At 44.4% G+C, this 20,896-nt stretch overlaps 1 protein-coding gene across 1 annotated transcript; it reads left to right on the forward strand.

Annotated features, from left to right (window-relative positions):
- Nucleotides 1-1,927: 1,927 nt before the first annotated feature.
- Nucleotides 1,928-8,787, forward strand: KCNK10 (potassium channel, subfamily K, member 10; the record flags this gene model as incomplete). The annotated part of the gene is made up of 3 exons (XM_010182299.1): nt 1,928-2,114; nt 6,126-6,268; nt 7,860-8,787. Coding segments are annotated over 3 exons (954 nt in total), but the record flags the coding sequence as incomplete, so codon positions are not given.
- Between the last annotated feature and the right edge of the window lie 12,109 nt (nt 8,788-20,896).

A 20,896-nucleotide genomic window follows, 5' to 3' on the forward strand; every position in this document is an offset into this window, starting at 1 on the left:
ACTGAAATGCACTTTAATGTTGTATATGGGGAGTGGAGGGAGGTTTACCATGCATAACTTTGCTTTGCTAGCAGTGCTTGGCAGCTCCACAGTGCTTTTTGGCCAAGGATTCCCAGTGCTACACAGGACTGCTCGTGCCTCATAACTGTAGTGAGTGTCAGCCACTTCATTGTTACTACAACTTAGTAGACATGAATAAGTCACCTTGGCAAATGAATAAAGAAAGAACGTGGTTAAATCCTGGTGACATAAGCAAGTTGCCCATCTAAGATACCACGTAACATCCACGTGTTCAGTCGCTTTCCCTTCGCTACGCATAGGAAAGTCTGAAATCCTGCCGTAAGTGTCCGTAACTCTTAAAGAAGGTGGATCATCCTTTAGTATTTTAGCAAACTGCTCCAAATGGCTCTCCAGTAAAGCAGAAAACAAGAAGTCAAGCCAGGTTTTGCACTCTTGTGTTGTTTTTCTCCTTGGTACCTCAGTAATAACTTTTCCAGTGTCTTGTATTTGATTAAACTTATTTATGAAATCGTATTACTCATCCTATTTAACTATTTTTGTTCATCCAGATAGCAAACAATGCTCACACACAAACAGAAAAAAACAACAAACATCACAAACAGTTTCAGAACTGAAACTATTTCTGCAATACGGCGTATTTATTCTTTTAGCTGGGTTGTAAATGCAGAGCAGCCCAGGTCAGATGAGGGCCTAATGAGGGTCTGGCATTGCACCTCCCAAGTAAACACTCGTGCTTTAGGGGAAGCAGTACCACTGCTCACAGGCCGGTTAGATATGAACCAGTTCAGGCAATATCCCTTCTGTGTATTGTAAAGAGAACTTTGGAGACCTTATTTCCTGTCTAGGCAGTGTTCTAATCTGAAATGAGATCTCGTTTCTGGGTTAAGGGAGATGCTCGATTTGGAAAACTAATTTGGAAATACGCAGCTTGCAGTGACCTCCACATTTCTTTCCCAGGATGAATACACAACATATACTGCCGCTGTAATTAATCCACTGTAAGATTGCCAGTCATTTCCAGGTTTCTCGTGAAGCCCTATTGCATTCTGAGTTTACTTACAGCACAGAAAATCTGAACTAAAGCCATCAGTTGTGCTAATCCAAGCTTGCAGCAGCATTACTGGAAACTAAATCCAAGTTTGTATTAAATAAGGTGAGAGTTTACATGATCTAGGAGTGACAAATGCTGCAATTACGCTGCTCATATTTGGGTTTGGTTTATAGCCAGTAACACACAAACTCCTTGTTCAAGAGCCTTCCAGTGTGGACTTGCAGAGGTAATTTCATCTCAGGTTTTTTTGGTATTTGATAGAAATACTTTATTTCTGGAGTGAACTGGTAATACAGCTATTTGAAAAGGACATTTAACCTTCATATTTGTTAATGAAAGCTGGAAATCCTGAGTCAAAGGAAAGTCTAGAAAACCCAAAGCATGAATTATTTCTACATAAAATCTGGAGGTTTTAGAAGAAAAAAAAAGGTTTATTTTCATTTTGGAATTGATCTTGGTTGTTGAATGCTTGGGGCTGATGAGGTAATGTGGTTGTACATAAATATATATATGTATGGTGGTGTGGATGTGCGCTGGTTTTCTTACGCATTGAGTGTATGGAGTTTACTGGTGCCTTTCTGAAGCGTGGACTGGTTTCCAGGCTGTGTTTCTGGTAACTGCCCAGTGCCTGCAAAATGGGATGCACCATTTTTGGGGGGCAGACGTAGAGGTTGGCTGTTACCCAGGGAGGGCTCTCCCTAATGGAAAGGGAGGGTTGTTTTCTACCTAATAAGCTCACATAAGACAGAAATCCCAGGTGACACCAGCACGATGGGTCTGCCATTCACAAGATATACAGCCCAGAAATCCGCTCAAAAATATTTGTTCTCTTCTTTTGTTATTTCCTTTTTCTAGAAGAAGCAAGTGAGTCAAACAAAGATCCGGGTGATCTCTACCATCCTCTTTATCCTGGCAGGCTGCATTGTCTTTGTGACCATTCCTGCAGTCATCTTCAAGCACATCGAGGGGTGGACAGCCCTGGAGTCCATCTACTTCGTGGTTGTCACCCTGACCACCGTGGGCTTCGGTGACTTTGTGGCAGGTGAGCAGCTCTGAGCCCAGGCGCTGTGCATGGGGGCTTTGGCTCTTACAGTTTGCTTTCTGGTGTAGAGAGGAGGCTTTACACAACGTATGATATTGCAGTGAAACACTGCATGGTGTTTCTGCTGGGGTTACTATGCAATGGGACACCAGGCTGATATAAGATCCAGGTTGCAGATTGTGAGCTTTCAGTGTGAGCCCGGGCAGTCCTGATCATCCTTCACTGTGCAGTGAACTATGCACACGTCAAATGACTTCCCCATTGAATTCAACATTTGCATTGCAGAATCACACAGAATCCCAGCATGTGAGGAGTTGGAAGGGCCGTGGAAAGCTCCCCCAGTGCAACCCCTCCAGAGCAGGATCACCAGAGCAGTCACACAGGAACACGGCCAGGGCTTTGGGTGTCTGCAGACAAGGAGACTCCACAACCTCTCTGGGCAGCCTGGGCCATGCTCCATAACCCTCACACTCACAAACTTTGGCCTCCTCTTCAGCTTGAACCTCCTGTGCTCCAGCTTGGGACCACTGCCCCTTGTCCTGGCATTGGACATCCCAGAGCAGAGCCTGGCTCCTTCCTCCTGACACTGCCCTTTCCCAATGGATCCCCAGGAATGAGGGCACCCCTCAGTCTCCTCTGCTCCAAGCTCCAGAGCCCCAGCTCCCTCAGCCGCTCCTCAGCAGGAGATGCTCCACTCCCTCCAGCATCTTTGTGGCCCTGCTGGACTCTTTCAAGCAGTTCCTGTCCTTCTGGAGCTGAGGGCCCAGCACTGGACACAAGATTGCAGCTGTGGTGTGAGCAGGGCAGAGCAGAGGGGCAGGAGAACCTCTCTGCCCTACACCCACCCCTTCTCATCCACCCCAGGATGGCGTTGGCCTTCTTGGCTCAAGGGCACATTGCTGGCTCATGGGCATTGCTGCCACCAGCACCCCCAGGCCCCTTTCTGCTGTGCTGGTGCGTTAGGTCTCAACCCAAGGCCGGTTGCTGAAGCAAGCAGCCAAATGATGACTGAACAAAGCTTTTACAAGGCAGGGCTGAGCCCCAGGGCTGGAGGAATCTCCAGTCAGATGCAGTATTCTGCTGCTGCTGCAGGAGCTGCAGCATAGCAGGAGCTGGATTTTGTCCTCTTACCTTGGCTGAAATGTTGACAGTGCAGTTGGCCCCTTAAGGAAAATTGATGTAGGAAGAAAAGGAGTAACAGGGTATGCATAGAAAGAGGAGGTGTGCTAGGAGGATTCTCTCCATGTTTAATACAGTACTAGCAGGAACTGTAAATAACCATCCTTAGCAATTTCCAAAGAGGGAGGCCAGACTGTTAGCTGGAAAAATGAGAGGTTTTATTTAACTTTACTGTTTTGTAACAAAAAGATGGTTAGAGCAAGTGGATTTTTTCTCCCATTAGGGCATGACCCCTCCACTTCATTCCTGTTAGTGGTCCTAATTAAAGGCATTAAGATGCCCGTGTTACAAACAGCTGTATTATGGTACTGTTTTGTTACTTTCTATAAATCAGTGAAATATGAATGCGTTGAAACATCAAAGGAAACTGCAGGTATATATAAACTTTGCTGAAGAGGGGTAGACAAGCCTTTTTGTAGACAAGACATTGATCTTCCTTTTTTATGACATGGTGGTATGGAAGACATGAATTATTGAGGGAAAAAAGGCGCTGAACAAAGGAAGCCCCAGATATGGAAAAGAACCATTTTACGAGCACTCAGATACAGAAGCGATTGTGTGAGCTCCGTCCATTTTAACCACTTAAATGTGAAGAGAAGCTCACTGATATTCTGCCTTTGTGCTATCGCAGCGTGAAATAAAAATAATTCACAATATTTAAGCATATCGCACTTCAGTTTTGTTTCCTTTAGTGGTGAAACAGGTTAAAAACCCCCGAATATGTAATTAAATTATTCTAAATCCAACATAATTAGGAGAACATAAAACACAGCTGGGTTGCTACTATCAACCAGGATTTTTCAGGAATCAAATGGAGGACTCTGAATGAGAAATCTTCAGAGGCGATCTCATGATAAGAGTTTAGGGCAGGTTATCACCAGGAGATGTGGGGTTCATTGCTGGTTTGGGGACAGATTCTCTGTTATTTTTATTTTCTATCACTCTTAACACTCCCTATCTCTGTCCCTTCAACACCAAAGGGAAAATACTTCATTGCACTGGGTAAAACCACTTCAATGCAGCTATGCTGATTTATTCCACCAAGGACACGTCCCAGCTCTTGCCAGACTGGGAAAGCTTTCATACTGCTGATGGAAATACAATTGTGGATGGAGCCTGCAAATGCAGAATATCTGATAGGCTGACAGAAGTGGTCTCATACTTTCTCAGCTGATTACTCCGTAAGACAGACCTAGACAATCTGCTTCATAGCAAGCTTCCTCAGGGACACGTATGATCAGAAGAGCCTCGTACCATAGCAACAGCAGGCCCCACCTCCCTTTGTTTCCCACTCTTAAAAAGACTGGGAAAAAGAGAGTGATTCATGCGGTGTATGGGGAGAGATTAAGATGAAAACCAGTATTTGGGTCCCTGCCAGTTCTCAAATGTCTGAGCTTCCACAGGGAGGCTCCATCACTGTATGTGCACTCATACCGAGTCTGGATAAAATTAAAGAGCTGTAGAAATGTCTCAGATTGCAAAAAGTGCTAAAAGCTCACTGGAGTTGTACAGAGGTGCAGATTGGAGACTGAAGACCAGGAAATGTGCAGTCCTGAGGCCCCTGCAGACCTGCTCCTCAGGCAGAGGTACCACCAAGAGGTGGTTCTTTACCGTGTTGAGATGTGGCTGTGCAGCTCTTTGGCTCTTTCTCTTCAGGCAGAGGTACCACCAAGGGGTGGTTCTTTACCGTGTTGAGATGTGGCTGTGCAGCTCTTTGGCTCTTTCTCTTCAGGCAGAGGTACCACCAAGGGGTGGTTCTTTACCGTGTTGAGATGTGGCTGTGCAGCTCTTTGGGTCTCTCTCTTCAGGCAGAGGTACCACCAAGGATGGTGGCGCTTCTCCGTGTTGAGATGTGGCTGTGCGGCTCTTTGATGCTCTCTCTTCAGGCAGAGGTACCACCAAGGATGGCGGTGCTTCCCCGTGTTGAGATGTGGCTGTGCAGCTCTTGGCACTTTCTCACCAGCACAAGGCTGTGCCTTTCTCCCCCTGACTCTCATTCCTACAGTGCACATGGCACTGTGGTAGGAATGAGTCTGTACACTGAGGTTGTGGTTGCTTTCCTTTGGAAAATTTATTCTGTCCCATGGTAGGTAGCAGCCTTGGTGCTGCTGCCTTTATTTTAGGCTTTTTAGTCTGCTAGAGTTGCCAAATGTCTCACATACTTGTTTTACCAGCTCATCCTAAATCTCGCATGAAGACAATATAGGACATTTGTTGCTTCATTTGACCTATATCTCCTCTCAAGTCGCTGACCAGAGAATGCATCCCGATAACCGATACCCAAGCAGACCGTATATCCTTATTATCAGCGCTGATGCAGGGTTGGCTCCCTGTCAGATATCCTAATTTGGAGGGGAAGACAAAGCTGCTTTTCTTTCTCGGGCACATAAGCCTCTGATCCTGCAGTTAAAAACAAATAAATCTGGAAACTCTTTAACCTGAGGGGGTTGAACTGTGAAGTTCCTCAGCTACCAGGCTGCAGGCAGTTCAGATAAGGAGGACAAGCTCTATTAAATGTGTTTCTTGGAAACGAGTTCATGTTGTTGCAAGTACTATCAAAGCAGGAATTTCAGACTTGCTTCAGAGCATGAGCAATACAAACAGAAGTGTTTACGAGGTGCTCTGGCAGCAGAACAATTGGTGATTTTAAAGAGCCTTAAATTAAGAACAGACTCTGTCCCTCCCATCTGACAGGCTCCTCATCTGTTATTACAACTACAGTCGTGCTGGCAAGAGTCAAGAAATAGTTCAAGGACTTTCTCAGAATTGCAGGTATTTTGTCATAGTTTTGGCATCTCGTGATTCCTAAGCATGGGTATATGCTTATTTCAGGAGGAAATGCTGACATCCATTACCGGGAGTGGTATAAACCCTTAGTGTGGTTCTGGATCCTTGTTGGCCTTGCCTATTTTGCTGCTGTCCTGAGTATGATTGGAGACTGGTTAAGAGTCCTGTCCAAGAAGACAAAAGAAGAGGTATGACCAGTAATTTCTCAGTGGTTTGTGATTTTATGAGATAGCTTTAAGAGCCTGGTTCCCACTTGTGTAAAGAAGGATGCTGCTCTGTATGACCAATGCTCAATACTCCCTGTGGTTTACTCCACTGACTGCCCTTGGTATCCAGTCAGCTCTGAGTTTTCCCTCCTTTCCCTATGTCAGAGAACACAGTTCTGAATAAGGTTGTAGATTCAGGCCCCTTACTGACTACCATATTATTAAAAATTCAAGAAACCGGGTAGTCAGCATCAGGGAGAACATGATTAAATAGCTCAGAACAGGTCCTCTGTGGTTCACAGACAGTACTGCTAATGCTTCACTCGAGTAAGAGTGGAAAACAAAAGCTAATTGGCACGACTCTAGAGCAGAAGCCTATTGTGGAGGATGTTATAAACAGAATTTCAATAGAATTTCTCCCGCATTCCTAGCAAAGCTAACCAAGTTTGGTCGAGGATTACTGCTCTTCATCACTTATGAAGGCAGCTGTGCTACCTGTGGCCCAGTGCATCCTCTGTGCATCTCCATGAATACAGGGGCTTCACAGAGAATTTGGCTGTCAGGATCATCAGCAGGCACCCATAGGGAATCCGATCTCTCATGGTGGATGTGAGATGCCTGCTGCCACAGGTGGTGCAGTTCTAAATGGAGACCTGCTCCTCTGGCCTGAGGAACCAAAGATGACTTCCTCGTGGTCCACTGGATGCAGAACCCAAGCAAACCATTGATCCTGGTGGGCTCCTGAAGTCATCAGGAGTCTGTTGTCCTTTAGCTGAGCTTTGGAAAAGGCCTGCACTGACTGAGATATTGCTTGGTCACTTCTTTTCTCTCATTTCAGAAGACATGGTTATTCAGTACAGCAGCTTTATCCTTAGTCATTATTCTGCTCTCAGGTACAAAGGAGTAAACCCGAACAAAACAGAGAGACATTTCAGGACACGCTCATGGTGCCCATGCAGAATACTGATGTGTTTTGAAACTCCTGCAGCTTGAGAGGGTGCTATTTGGATTGTTATGCGATGGAAACCTCCATTAAAGACAGATACCATTTTCCCTGGGAATGGACCCTAGACTGAATCAGTCAGAGGTCCACTTCAAATCATCTAATAGCTATTCTCAATGTTAATTTCCATCCATGAGCAATATGGGAAAATACATCACTCTATGGCTACACTGGTGGTTGTGCTTTTCAGAAGCATGTTGGTATAACTATATGTGATTAATTTTGCTCACTCCTGACCATTTACTGCTGATTTCATTCGTAACCAAAGAGGGATTAGCATGAACACTTCCCATCACATAACACAGATATAAAATATACAGGGTGGCAAAATGTGAAGCAGGCAGACAAGTCATATGCCACATAAGCCATTAGCTAGTCAAAAGTTGGTGTGTTTAGAGCTTGCCCAGTATAACCATTTTGCTGCTGAAGTTTGGGGCCAGAGCTGGGACCAGTCTCTGATTCTACACCAGAGAAGAAAGCGCTTGTGCCGCTGTTCTGTGGGAAAAACCGTTGCTTCATTTTGCTTTTTCTTTTCTATTTTACTCATTTCTCTCTCTTGTTGTCGTAAAGGTCGGCGAAATAAAAGCCCACGCAGCAGAGTGGAAAGCGAACGTGACGGCAGAGTTCAGAGAGACGCGGAGGCGGCTGAGCGTGGAGATCCACGACAAACTGCAGCGGGCAGCCACCATCCGGAGCATGGAGCGCAGGCGCCTGGGCCTGGACCAGCGCGCCCACTCCTTGGACATGCTCTCCCCAGAGAAGCGCTCGGTCTTCACTGCCTTGGAAACGGGGCGCTTCAAGGCCTCATCTCAGGAAAGCATCAACAACAGGCCCAACAACCTGCGCCTTAAAGGGTCAGATCAGCTCAACAAGCACGGGCAGGGGGCGTCCGAGGACAATATCATTAACAAGTTTGGTTCGTCGGCGAAGATGACCAAAAGAAAAAACAAGGACCTCAAAAAGAGCATCCCCGAGGATGTGCGTAAGATTTACGAGACCTTCCGAAACTACTCCCTGGACGAAGAGAAGAAGGAAGAGGAGACAGAGAAGATGTGCAATTCTGAGAACTCTTCTAGCACGGCAGTCCTGACCAACTGCATCCAGCAGCACTCGGACCTGCAGAACGGAGTGATCCCCACTGAAACCAAAGAAAAGGAACACGAAAACAAAGCGTTACTTGAAGACGGGAATTAAATGTAAAAGATGCTTGACTTGAATTAACAATGTTAGTGTTTTTATATACATATATATATTGAGACACGTGCCTTATACAGACTCCTTATTCAGTCTGAATTATATAGCATCGAAGAATATTTCACTGTGCCATAAAGACTCGAGCTTGCTCTGCCAAAACAAATCAGGAACACAGCGCTGCAGAATGGCAACAGAAAGCTACGCACACGGAAATTTCAGTCTGTATAAGATTACCAGGGCGAGACACGAAGGAAGAGACTGAACCATGGCAATACCACCATGGCGTGATACGAGAAAAAGGGCAGCTATGGGAGAAGAGCCTTTGGAAAGGATGAAAAGGAGTGTGTCTTTGTAACGGAGAACGCGTTCATCAAGCCTTGCCCTGGTGATTGAAAAGAGGAGAAATTATTGGAGTGAACTCGAAACTTTCAGTAAGGCTTCGTTTACGTTTTGGCATGTGATCCAAGCTAGGTATTTTCCTTTTTTTGGTCCATTTTTTGAATCAGATGCATTATCTTTCTAAACTCCAAAAGAATGTCCATGGACACAGCCACCAGCTGGGCGCTGGTCTGAGAAATCATCACAGATGTATTTAAGGGTCGGATTGCTCTCTTCATTAAAAAAACAGGAAGGAGAAAACCTCTGTGGGTACATTTATCTTCACCGGTGACACATGGGGTTTTTTTTCTCATGTAGGAAATATTCAGTGTAAACTCACAACAAGAAAGTGCATAGGAAGCAAATGCAACATCTCACGCTATGCTGTTCAAAAGAAGAGAAACATTAATTTAATGCTATTTGGCTAGATGTACAAAACAGTGGGCCAACTGGTTTTAAAAGATTTTCTCATTCACACTTTCTACCACTGAAAAAAACCCTTCAATTTTAATGCTGTGAAACCGAAGGCAGAAGGAAAGCTATAGCTTTTGCATGTCAGCAAACCGCTGCTCTCTGTAGCTGAATCTGAGTTTTTAAAAACAGGCCGAAGAGTGTATTCACGATTCAAAGGAGGGCCAGGGCAACCGCAGAATCTCAGGGCTCTCTGCCCCTTTTGCTGGGTTTGGGTTTAGACACGAGCTGCAGTCAGAATCTCGGAAAAAAACCAAGGAAAAAAGAAATTTAGGAGAAGGAGTTGAGAGAAATATGGTGGTAATCTTTTAAGTGCTTATAGCTTTAAGTGCCATTAATGCTGTCACGTTTTGTAACTTTTTAAACAAGTATTTTGTTTATTTCCTTTCAGGTCCTGTCTTTGTTTGACATTTGCTGTCTCTTTTCTTGATAAAATCTAAACACGAGCTCTCTGCATTTCTGGACTGAAAGGAACCAAACTGTGGTCATTTGTAAAAACTGTTTGGTGGTGTCTGGACGTGTGGATATATAAGTACAAATGTCCCTAGACTTCACAGGAGGTACTCAAAGAATTAACGGGGATTGCAAAGCTCATTAAATTTTGGTAGCCTCAGCCTGTGGGCTGCTGTGTTTGCCATTGCAGACAGAAGGTTTTGCATGCAAAATCGAGACACACACGATGGCACCAGCGACGCTTTCCCCGCACCTTCACAAAATCCCAAATATCCCTGCAGTTCAAACTGTAGGCTGGCAGGTCAAGTAAGCACGAATGTAGATGGCAGAGATACGTGGGTTTTAACGAGCTCGCCAAGCACTCAGACACTCGCAGGCCGTGCAGACGCAGACTTTGGGAAGTGCAGGCCCATGTCTGCACAAAGTAAACTGCTCGCTTCATTTTCTGTGATGGTTTCTGGGATTTTATGCAAAATGAGCCAACTCCAAATCTAACTGGTCATGGGAGACAGGATTGCTATGAATAGCAGCACGGCAATGCAAATGCAAACTTGGAGTACACATATTTGCATGTCCAATTGGCTCTGCACAATTTGCAGGAGTGAGCCAAATACCACGAGTGCAGAGGAGGAAAGAAGTTTCTTCTGTCTGCTGCTTCACTACACTTGAATTATGGTATCATCTTCCTAATTTTGTTACCGGTCCGAAAATTAGGGATGAAAAAACAATGTTTGAAAACATTTCAGGTCATTTGGGGTTGTTTTAACTCAGTAAGAGCCAACAGAAATGCAATTCTGCTTTCTTTACCCATGAATCTCCTCAGGTGCAGGGCTGCACTCTGGCTTTAGCTGACCCAAGACAGGACAGCAAGGGCAGTCCCAGGGAGTGCTTCACCTTCCCCAGGCTGCTCTGGCTCCTGGAGCCTTTTGTGCCATGAAGTCCAGGGCTTGGCTTCACAGAGACACCGATGGCAGCTTGTGGCCATCCTCGGATCCCCAAGCCACAGGCAGACACCAGCGAGGTGCAGGTCTGTTCAGACATCGTAGCCCTTCAGCTCTCCTGGTTTTGGGCAGGCCTGCAGTGCAGTTTAGCCCTGAGTGCCACATGAGAGCAAATCTTCTGAAGTCTCACTCAGAAATGCAGTGGATCATGTTGTGCTAATTCTTCAGTGCTAGGATGGATGAACCATTTTTGGATGTACTGAGGTTTTATGTTGCTCGGATCTGGGGTTTTGCTGTGTCCTAGTGTGAACTTGGGAGTGAAATCTATGATTTATATTTGCTTTTGAATTCCAGACAAGGTTTGGAAGTGCTCAGGCGTGAGATTTGGGTCCTGGGAATTAAAGTACTGCCTGGTTACACCATCCTGTGCTATGTTTGTATGAAAGATCAGGCACACAGAAACATCTCCTGTGACTCTGAATGCACGCAGCACATACAGATTGTGCTCACAGCTCTCTTTGGCTACTGAATGCCAGACCCAGCATCACGCATGCAGAGTTACTTGCTCTTCAGCTGAGCTCCTCTCACAAGAAATCCTTGTCTGTAATGGAAAAGTTCTGCACAGATGCACAGGCAGGACATGGGAGATGTGTTTCCTGTATGGGAAATACAAGGTTTAGTCAGAGCTAGTGTATTGCTGCTGATTAGGGTCAGGGCAAGCAAACGCCAGTGTCTTGAAGGATGTGCCTGTGTGAACAGGGAGCTGGACAGCAGGGAAATCATGGAAAACAGGTCAACGTGGACAAACTGAGGAGGCAGAGTTTGGTAGCCAGATTCAGACCTGTTTGCTCTGATGGGATGGAAGGACAATGAAATCTTGGCATGGTTTTACTCACGAAGCTTTCTGAGTTATTAACCTGTTCCCTGTCCAGACTTCAGCTGATGGTGTGTGTGTCTCACTCTGGTTTCTGCCTGGCCTCAACTGCTGGTTTGGAATAGGATTTGGAGTAGGATTTGGAATAGGATTTGGAGTAGGATTTGGAATAGGATTTGGAATAGGATGGTTTCAGGGACAAAGAGCGATGCTGAATAAACTCCTGGTGAGATCCCGAACTGAGCATTTCCTGACCTTGTACATGGAAACAAAATGCTCTCTTTCATTCCCACTCATTCCTGTGTCTGCGAAACTTGCTGAGAAAGCTGCCAGTCTGCTACTGGAGTAAATGTTTTCTCCTATGTGATTGCCTGTTAAATACCTCAATAGACAGCATTTTAATTGTAATATTGGAGCGAAAATGGTTTATTGCATAGGGGGACAGACAGAACTATCTGACAAGTAAAATGACATTTTGATGTCCTAAATTGCTTCTCCCCTTGTAAAGGCCGTCCCTTGGTTTCAGTTGTATGAAACAGCTTGGGAGAGAATCTCAGTTCAAACATCAACTGTTTTAATGGCTAAAATTCTTCTCTTCTGGCATTTAAGAATATAAAAAATTGATGATGTTATTTCTAGAGAGGCTGTTCCACCACTGTCAAAGGTTTTAGGAAAAGGTAGTTTGAACCATATCCCAAACTCCTTGCTCTGAATCACACACTTTCACAGCAGCCTGAAAATAAGTCAAATAAAAGGGTGACTTACTGACATTAACTCTCAGATCTTGCCCTGAGCACAGCATGGCTTTACATGGGCATTAGGACCTGAAAGAATAAAGGAGACATGGACTTTCTGTAGCCGCAGCCCTTGCACATAGAGGAAAACTCACCTCCTGTTTTCCTACAGCTTTCAGCTCTGCAGCCCCACTTTGTACTGGAGAGGACAATCCTGAACCATTAAACATCCTGAACCATTAAACTTCACTGAACTTGGAAAAGTTTTGTAACTTCATCCATGCGGCAGTCTGCAAATTTCATTATTCTTTAATAGGGAACATTCTTTCTAATAAATGTTATTAGAAATAATGGGAAATAAACCCCACAGTGATTTATGTTCATGAAATTTGATTTTAGTTGCTGCTGTGGAATCATCAGGGCTTCTGCTGTCTGGCTTTATGGTGTCTCTGGTACAAGTCTGCTTCTTCCAAAGCCATTAATGGGCCATGCCAGAGGCTTTCTGCAGAATTCTCTACCCCACCATAAAGGAAAGTACGTCTGCGAGTTCAGGATGTTAAAACCCTGTCCTTGAAAACCCTGCATTTTCCTGCAGAACTGGTGTTTATGCTGTACATGGGCTTTTTGTTTGCCAGCTTTGGTTTTCTCAGGGGTTTATTTGTGCTGTCAGGTTGCACGATGTCTGCTCGTCTCACTTTTCCCAAAATAAATAACAGGCAAAGAGCAAGCCTGATGTTATGTTGTGTACTAACCTGGAACAAGAAGTCTTCTGCTAAACAGACAGGAATTTAACAGTGACTGGGACCTGCTTCAGTCCTTCCCGTCCATCTCTTTGTTCTGAGCTGTGTTTTCTCTAATCTAAGGCCAAAATCTGCCCCATCAAGGCAGTGCAGTAAAGTGGAACTAGCTTGTTATTTTTAAGCATTTTAGAGCAAAGACCTGCTGTTTTAACTCATCTCTACAGTGCCATTTACACTTACTGGGATGGCATTATATCAATACTAAATACAAATAGCCCAACTTCAGAGACAGTTCCCTAGGCAATTAAATATCAATGAAAGCACAAATGCAGATCAACACAAATCTATGAAACTCAACTAAAGGCCTGTAGATTAATGTATGGAACTAGGTGCCTGAAATATATCATAAAAAATGCAGATCTGAAGATACCTTTAGGTTGCCCAGTTCTTTCTGGGGTCCCCATCTCCTTTGCTCCCAGTAGCAGTTCCCCTCCATAATGTTAATGCTGATAGTGGCCGTGTTTTTTATTGAAGTACAGAACGATGTTGGCTCTCTTGACTCCTGCTGTTGAAATCAAACACTGAGGAAGCAGTTGCAAAAGCTAATTTGGGGGTGTCCTGATGTAGCTGGGTGAGCAGGATCATGCTGGGCTGAGCAGGTCTCTCTAAAGGCCCCATATATATATATACGTAAAGTCCCTGTTGGGGAGTAGCACAACAGAAAAGCACCTGGGGTGTTGGTGGCAGCAATGCCCATGAGCCAGCAATGTGCCCTTGAGCCAAGAAGGCCAACGCCATCCTGGGATGGATGAGAAGGGGTGGGTGTAGGACAGAGAGGTTCTCCTGCCCCTCTGCTCTGCCCTGCTCACACCACAGCTGCAATCTTGTGTCCAGTGCTGGGCCCTCAGCTCCAGAAGGACAGGAACTGCTTGAAAGAGTCCAGCAGGGCCACCAAGTGATGGAGGGAGTGGAGCATCTCCTGCTGAGGAGCGGCTGAGGGAGCTGGGGCTCTGGAGCTTGGAGCAGAGGAGACTGAGGGGTGCCCTCATTCCTGGGGATCCATTGGGAAAGGGCAGTGTCAGGAGGAAGGAGCCAGGCTCTGCTCTGGGATGGCCAATGCCAGGACAAGGGGCAATGGTCCCAAGCTGGAGCACAGGAGGTTCAAGCTGAAGATGAGGCCAAACTTTGTGAGTGTGAGGGTTCTGGAGCATGGCCCAGGCTGCCCAGAGAGGTTGTGGAGTCTCCTTGTGTGCAGACACCCAAAGCCCTGGCTGTGTTCCTGTGTGACTGCTCTGGTGATCCTGCTGTGGCAGGGGTTGCACTGGGGGAGCTTTCCAGGGCCCTTCCAGCTCCTGACATGCTGGGATTCTGTGATATGAACACCTGCACGTGCCCACCCTTCACACCACATATATTATTATTATTAATCTGTGATTATCGGTTCTTGCACACAGATTTAGTGGTGGTGCCCTCCCTGCCTCCGTGCAGGTAATGGGAACTTCTGCGCTCCCTCATCTCTGGTTACAGGGCATGTCTGAGCTGTCTCATCACCAGGAAATATCAGTGCTGCTGCTTTCAGGGGAACATGGACATTTCTCTAGCAAGGTGGAGGCAAATAGCATTTGATTTCCTTGGCTGAGCTCCTTGAGAGCACATCACAGGTAGGTGATATTTGGCACGTGAGAGAGAATATTTTAGGCTCCCAAACATATTCCACCCACACACACCTTTTTCCTTGCGAAAGCTGGATGCTTAAAAAGGAAAGCTGCTGGTGCCCAGTGTGAGATGTAAGCCAAACATGCCAGCTTTCAGCCCATCATGTAGTCGTTTCTCAGATCCTGCAGTCATGTAGTGGCTGTAATTAGAAAAAGGCAGGATTCGTATCGGGATCACGGCTTCCCAAAAATTTGACTTTATTCAGGTCAGTGTTCCAATGTCGTTTTACACTGATTTTTCTTTCAGGTTCTAATAGAGTTTGATCTGGACCTTGTGCACAGGGCTGACAAACCATGATTCGCCTTTTTCAGCGTTGCATTTGATAAAAAACTGTCTTAAAATCTGGGGAGACATTTCAGTGGGCTGCTGATCTACTGTTTTTCTTCATTAAATTCAAGTTAAAGTATAAGCAATCAGTAAATCCACTTGCAAGCTTGTTCTATCTGCTCTCTTATCTCTGTCCCTCTTTCTCTCTCTCTCTCTGTAAGATTTTATGGTGCTTTAGGAAGGCGTTTTCAGAAAAAGGACAATTTCCTACATGTCATTACCAGGGTACAGAGCAGAATGTGCTTGTACCGTCTTGATAAGTTTTGCTGCTATTGTCTTTATTTTACCATGTAATGTTTTACAAAGATGGAAAAAAAAATCTGCAACAAAGACCTTTTCTGGATGCTGAAAATGCTTTTCCTGTTGTTTTTTTTTCTCTCTCTGTGTTGTCCTGTCATCCAGCAAGGGCAGAGGAGCTGTAATTTATCTCCCCTTTTGCGTGTCCCTGCAAAAAACAGCGCATTGCTGGTAACCTCACCACCACCAGGTCTTGGTGTTGGTTTTGCCCTCCTACCTTTTCTCTTTGACAATCCAGATTGCAATGGTTTTTCTGGGTCTCTGATTTGGAAACTGGGGGTGCTGGGCTGGTTTCAGAAGAGAGGCTCAAACTTCCATACTGAGCCATGTTTCGGCACATGGTGACCAGTTCATAGGGAAGCAAGATGGAGAGCTTTGAGGAGGCTTTGCCTCTCTTTCCTAGTCCCTCCTCACAGAAACTGCTTGCCAGGATGTCTGGAAGAAGGCATTAATGCAGAGAGGAGGGAGGAGGTGAAGCTTTTTGACCCTGGGCAGTACAGACAAGGTTGGGGTTGTCTTTTGCTGTGAATTTGTCTTTTTTGGTGTCTTCATGTTGGCCACCTTCTATGTGATGCCTCAGTTTCCCTTGTGGCCTTGTTGATTTTCCACCAGCTTGGGCAATGGCAACACAGGCCAGTAACAGTGCACTCACAGGGGGTGCAGGCTCTTGAACTACAGCTCCTTTGTCAGCAATTGGGGGTAAAAAAACTCCTGCAAGCACGGTTGATACTTCTGTATAGTGAATATAGAGAGTTCTCATGGCTGAGCCTTCCTCTGACTCTGAGGGAAAAAATAAAAAGAAAGGAAAAAGCCTTCACTGAACTCAGTTAGAAACCTCCTCTTTTTGTCTACTCTTTATATGCTGTTTATGCTACACAGTCTTGCTACTTGTGTATTAATTGTGTAAGTCAAGACGTATTTCTCCAAAGCCCACCCCCTATTTCCAAACTACTGCTCTTCCCCTATGAGCATGTGTCTCTTAATGGGACCTGCTTTAGTTACTCTGTGTTTTTTTTCTTGCAAAAATGGTTATTTGCATTTTATAGTTTACACAGATTCTCATTCTGCATGTTCACTCGATTTCCATTTTGAGGGCAAGCTGTTTGCTTTGACTTTGTGACCTATTGCCTGGGATATACAGAAGGCTGCTTTATTTTTATAGAGTCCTTCAGCCAACTGACCCAAGTAATCGTTCCTAGAGGTGGTTGAGAAATACAATGAAAAAGAAAATCCAAGAGGGTGGCTGTGCGACAAGTTGTAAACTACTTCTGTTCTGCGCCAAATTCTGTATGCAGGATGCTAAGGGTTGCACTAAGATTCTTGCTGAAACATGATTTTCTACGTACATTCTGCTGTTTCGCATAACGCCAGCTATTTTTGAAACAAATCGCTACATGGTAGAAAAAAGATTAGAGAGGCATTAAAAAAAACCAATAAATTTAGAACTGGCATACTAAAACTGAAAAGCACAGCAAGGAGGATCCCAGACAGATTTCACAGCGCATTGCTGGGGCTGGCAGGTGTCAAGCTGCATTCTGGCAAAGCTTTAGATCATTTCCATGGAGACTTTCCCCGCTGTAGGAGGACGAAGGAGGTCATCCCCTCCTTCCCTTCCTTCTTGATGACCCTCTTCTCTTTTGGGAGAGAGTCCTTGCTAAACCAGATTTAAACAGGATAAATGGACACGGTAAGTTTGACTTGAAGCTGTTAGCTAAATGGACCTGTGCCACTATTTCCTTCTGAGTGTGACTTGGAAGAATAAAGCAGTAAAATAAGGTTGTATTATGTTCCAGAGCATGTGAATGTGAGTCTTGGTCATGCACATGAAGAACTTGTTTATGAAATCCACTCTATTAAACTGAACCGCAATGTGCCAAATCGGTTAATTAGTGGGGTCCAAAACTGCAGTCCTTCTCTCTCATTTAGAGTAATGAGAATTGCTTTTAGAAAAAAATATAATGAGAAAAATAGTTCTACTTTTTAGCAGAAATTTGAAAATTTCTTGAGGTGGACAATTGACTTTCATGTTCTAGCAAAAGCAGGGAAATCATGACTATTGTAATTCCTGGGGGGGGAAACCCCCAAAATAAACAAAACCCAAACAACAACAAAAATCCCCAGACCAAAACCTCTTTCCCAAGTCACTGTTTCCTGGAACATATCAGGATTTCTCTTCATTTCATCCTTTTGCAGGTGGCATCAATAAGAATAAAGACATGCACACCACATTTTGCTCCTGTCACAGCTAATCCAGGAGAAAGTCAGCTGGCTATTAATGCCTTGTGTGCACAGACCTAGCAACTGCAAGGGAATTGCTTCCCCTTGTGTGAATATCTGGGCAGAAAAATACACAGAAAATTCCACAAAGGACAGAGTTTGGCCTGCAAATCTCTTCTTCCTATGAGAGTGTGTGGGAAAGAAAGTACCCGGCATGTTCCGGAGCACAGGCTGGGAATTCAAGGATTGGAAAGGAAATAAAAAGTCATTAAAGACAGATGGGAATCTCATGAGGTAATTTTTTTGTGATGTCACATAAAAATGGGATGATGTTAAGGTGTCACAGCAGGAAAAACCCAAAGCTCCTGTTGGAGTGAGCGGAGAGGCAGGAGCCATCCTGAGTGGTGCGGCTCCACAGTGCAAATACAGCAGCAGGCCTTGGAGAGATCAAACACAAACAAAAGATGGCTGCGGGTTTTTTTGTTACAAGGGAAATAAGTGCTATCTGAGCAACAATGAGATTTCCTGTGAGCCGCAGGTGCAGCAAGATACGAGTTGTGCTGTCAGATTTACGCTGAAGTGTTTAATCCTCCAACTGGGGGGGTCTTGAAGACAGCGGCCTACTCAACTGCTCAGGCCTGACTCTTTCCTCGAGTGGGTTCCTCCTGAGAGGAACACATGCTGTGCTGTGAAGCCAATTAAATTGTTTTATTTCTATTTCTCACTCTAGCTCAACTTGATGAACTAAACGTAGTCAGCCAGGTTAAAAATAAACCCAAAACAAACCACACAAATAACAACAAAAGCCCCTTTTTCCCTTGAATCCCTTCTGCTGCACATCTGCCTGCTGAGAATGATTTATAAGGAACAGCACAGGCTTGTTGTGTGAGGGGAGGTGTGTGGCTGGATTTTCCATGGGAAGAAAAAGAGGAGGAATCCACTGAAAACTAAAATTTTTACTCTCTCACCCTGCAAATATGAATTCCTTTTTAACAGGAAGTTATTTTATCTTTCACATCTTAACAAGAGCTTTAAATGGATAAATTCATGCCTGCTTTTCAATGCTTAAGTCTCCTGCCTTGCTAAGTCTGCTCTGGTCTATGAAGAAAAGGTGTAGCCTGGACCTCCCTCACTCAGGCTGAGCACTAATAAATTAGCTGTGCCCACTTGCAATCCTGCACGAAGCAATCTGCTCTCATTAGCTCTTATTTGGCAGTTCCCAAACAAGCCAATTTAATGCAACAGCATAACAGGTTCAGGCTGTGCTTGGCAATTTCTCTTGCTTCTCATCAGTCACACCAACCTCCCTGGGTTTCCTATTCCTGCTCATTAACACCCCTAGCAAAGGCGTCATCTAAGCTCTCTGCAAGGTAGTTGCTGGTGTGTGTTTATTCATACAGGCCAAGAAAACTGAGGTACTTTCTATAAATATAATGGTGACTGTCATATTGTTTTAAGCAATGACCATCTCAGCCAGGGTTTCCTGTTCCTGCTCATTAACACCCCTAGCAAAGGCCCACCTATGGTAAGCGTCATCTAAGCTCTCTGCAAGGTAGCTGCTGTATGTTTATTCATACAGGCCAAGAAAACTGAGGTACTTTCTATAAATATAATGGTGACTGTCATATTGTTTTAAGCAATGACCATCTCAGCCACTGTGTGGATCTCTGCGTATCGATCTAGACAGACTTCTCTGTTATTAACATGTATAATAAATTCCCATTGAGCATTCAGATTCTGGGAAAACAAGCACGCTGGGGGTACTGAAAAAGTTTACAGACCCAGAAACAGAGCTTTGATTAACAGCCCTGGAAGGTTTGGAAAGCAAAACAGGCTTGTAGAGAGCACCTGCAGACTCTTTGGAGGAGGTTTTCATGCCCATTAATGTGATCGTTGATAGCTTGTGTCGCAATCAATGTGTGTCTGGGGTGCAGAAGGTCAGAAAGCATTGGTTGAAACGTCAACCTGTTGCGCAGGAAACTTGGATACATTGGTGTCCCTTGGCTAGGCAAAGATTTGAACGTGTTGCTGGCATGAAACAGGCGGGTGTTAGGACGCTGCAGCACTAGCATTGAATGAGAAGTACCACAGGGTAGACAGATATGGGGTTTCTTCTACTGTTCTGGGGCCTTCTTTGGCATCTCTGGTCCATTCAGAGGGCAGAAATGCTCACTGTTTTTCTGAGTATTTTAATGACCACAATGACCAAGGCCTTACTGTATTTTTAATATTGTAACAAAAATTCTATTATATGTTGACAGGTACTAGGGACAGATAGAGGCAAACTCTACTAAAGAATAAGTTGATTATGGGTTTTTTTTCCATTTTGGAAAAGGAAAATGAGACTGGGTTGAATTAAGGGATGTGATGTTTGAATTGGACTTTAAACAGGGGTTTGATCAAGCATTAGGTGTGAAGTTGCACAAGGCTAGCAAAAATAATATGGAAAAAAAGCCTCAGTCCCTGGGACAGGAACAGACTGGAAAAGAGACTAAATCTTGGTAAAAATGGAGGTCAGAATTACTGATCTTTCAGTACAAAAGTAAGCACTGGAAGACGAAAAGGTAATTTGGGGTCAAACCAGGATGAAGTATTATCTTCTCAGTGAAATACAAAGAAATCCAGTACAAAACTCCAGCCAAATTAAATTATTTTCAACCAAAATGTCGCATTTTCATGTAGAATGGACTTTCCCCTGAAAGCTAAAGGAGCCATCTATTAATTCATATGAAAAAAATTTGGCTTCCAAAGTTAAAAAACACTTCTTTTTTTAAAAAAAATTTCTTCCAGATGAAATAAATCAAGATATTATTCAACTGAATGTGGTTTGTCAACCCAAATGAGGAGTCAGATGGTTTAGCCAGCAGCAGGCATATATGGTTCAAGCAGGAGAAGGCTGCTGCTTTCCTGTTGTACACCAAATCCCTGAGCTGCTCTGAAGCCTGCTCTCACCAGTGTGCATTTAACAAATTCACTAGAAAACACAAGCTAGTGTTTGGGAAATGCAGTCTTTTCCCAATAAGGGTGTAATGAAATGATCCAATCTTTACGTGAGCAGCAGATTTTAAGGTAAGGGCACAGATGAAATCTTAATAATTTAGATTATTTTGGTAGCATAGTAAATTCTGCCTGACCATTAACTTCAGCTCTGGGCAGAGGATGTTTTCTTCCTTGAGATATGTGTTTCAGCTTCATATTTCTGCATTGCATTATAATAATAATAATTGATATACTGCATCGCATTACAACAATCACAGAATTTCCA

The sequence above is a fragment of the Mesitornis unicolor genome, unplaced genomic scaffold (genome assembly GCF_000695765.1).
Source record: "Mesitornis unicolor isolate BGI_N332 unplaced genomic scaffold, ASM69576v1 scaffold7794, whole genome shotgun sequence".
In the NCBI taxonomy this organism is placed as follows: Eukaryota; Metazoa; Chordata; class Aves; order Mesitornithiformes; family Mesitornithidae; genus Mesitornis; species Mesitornis unicolor.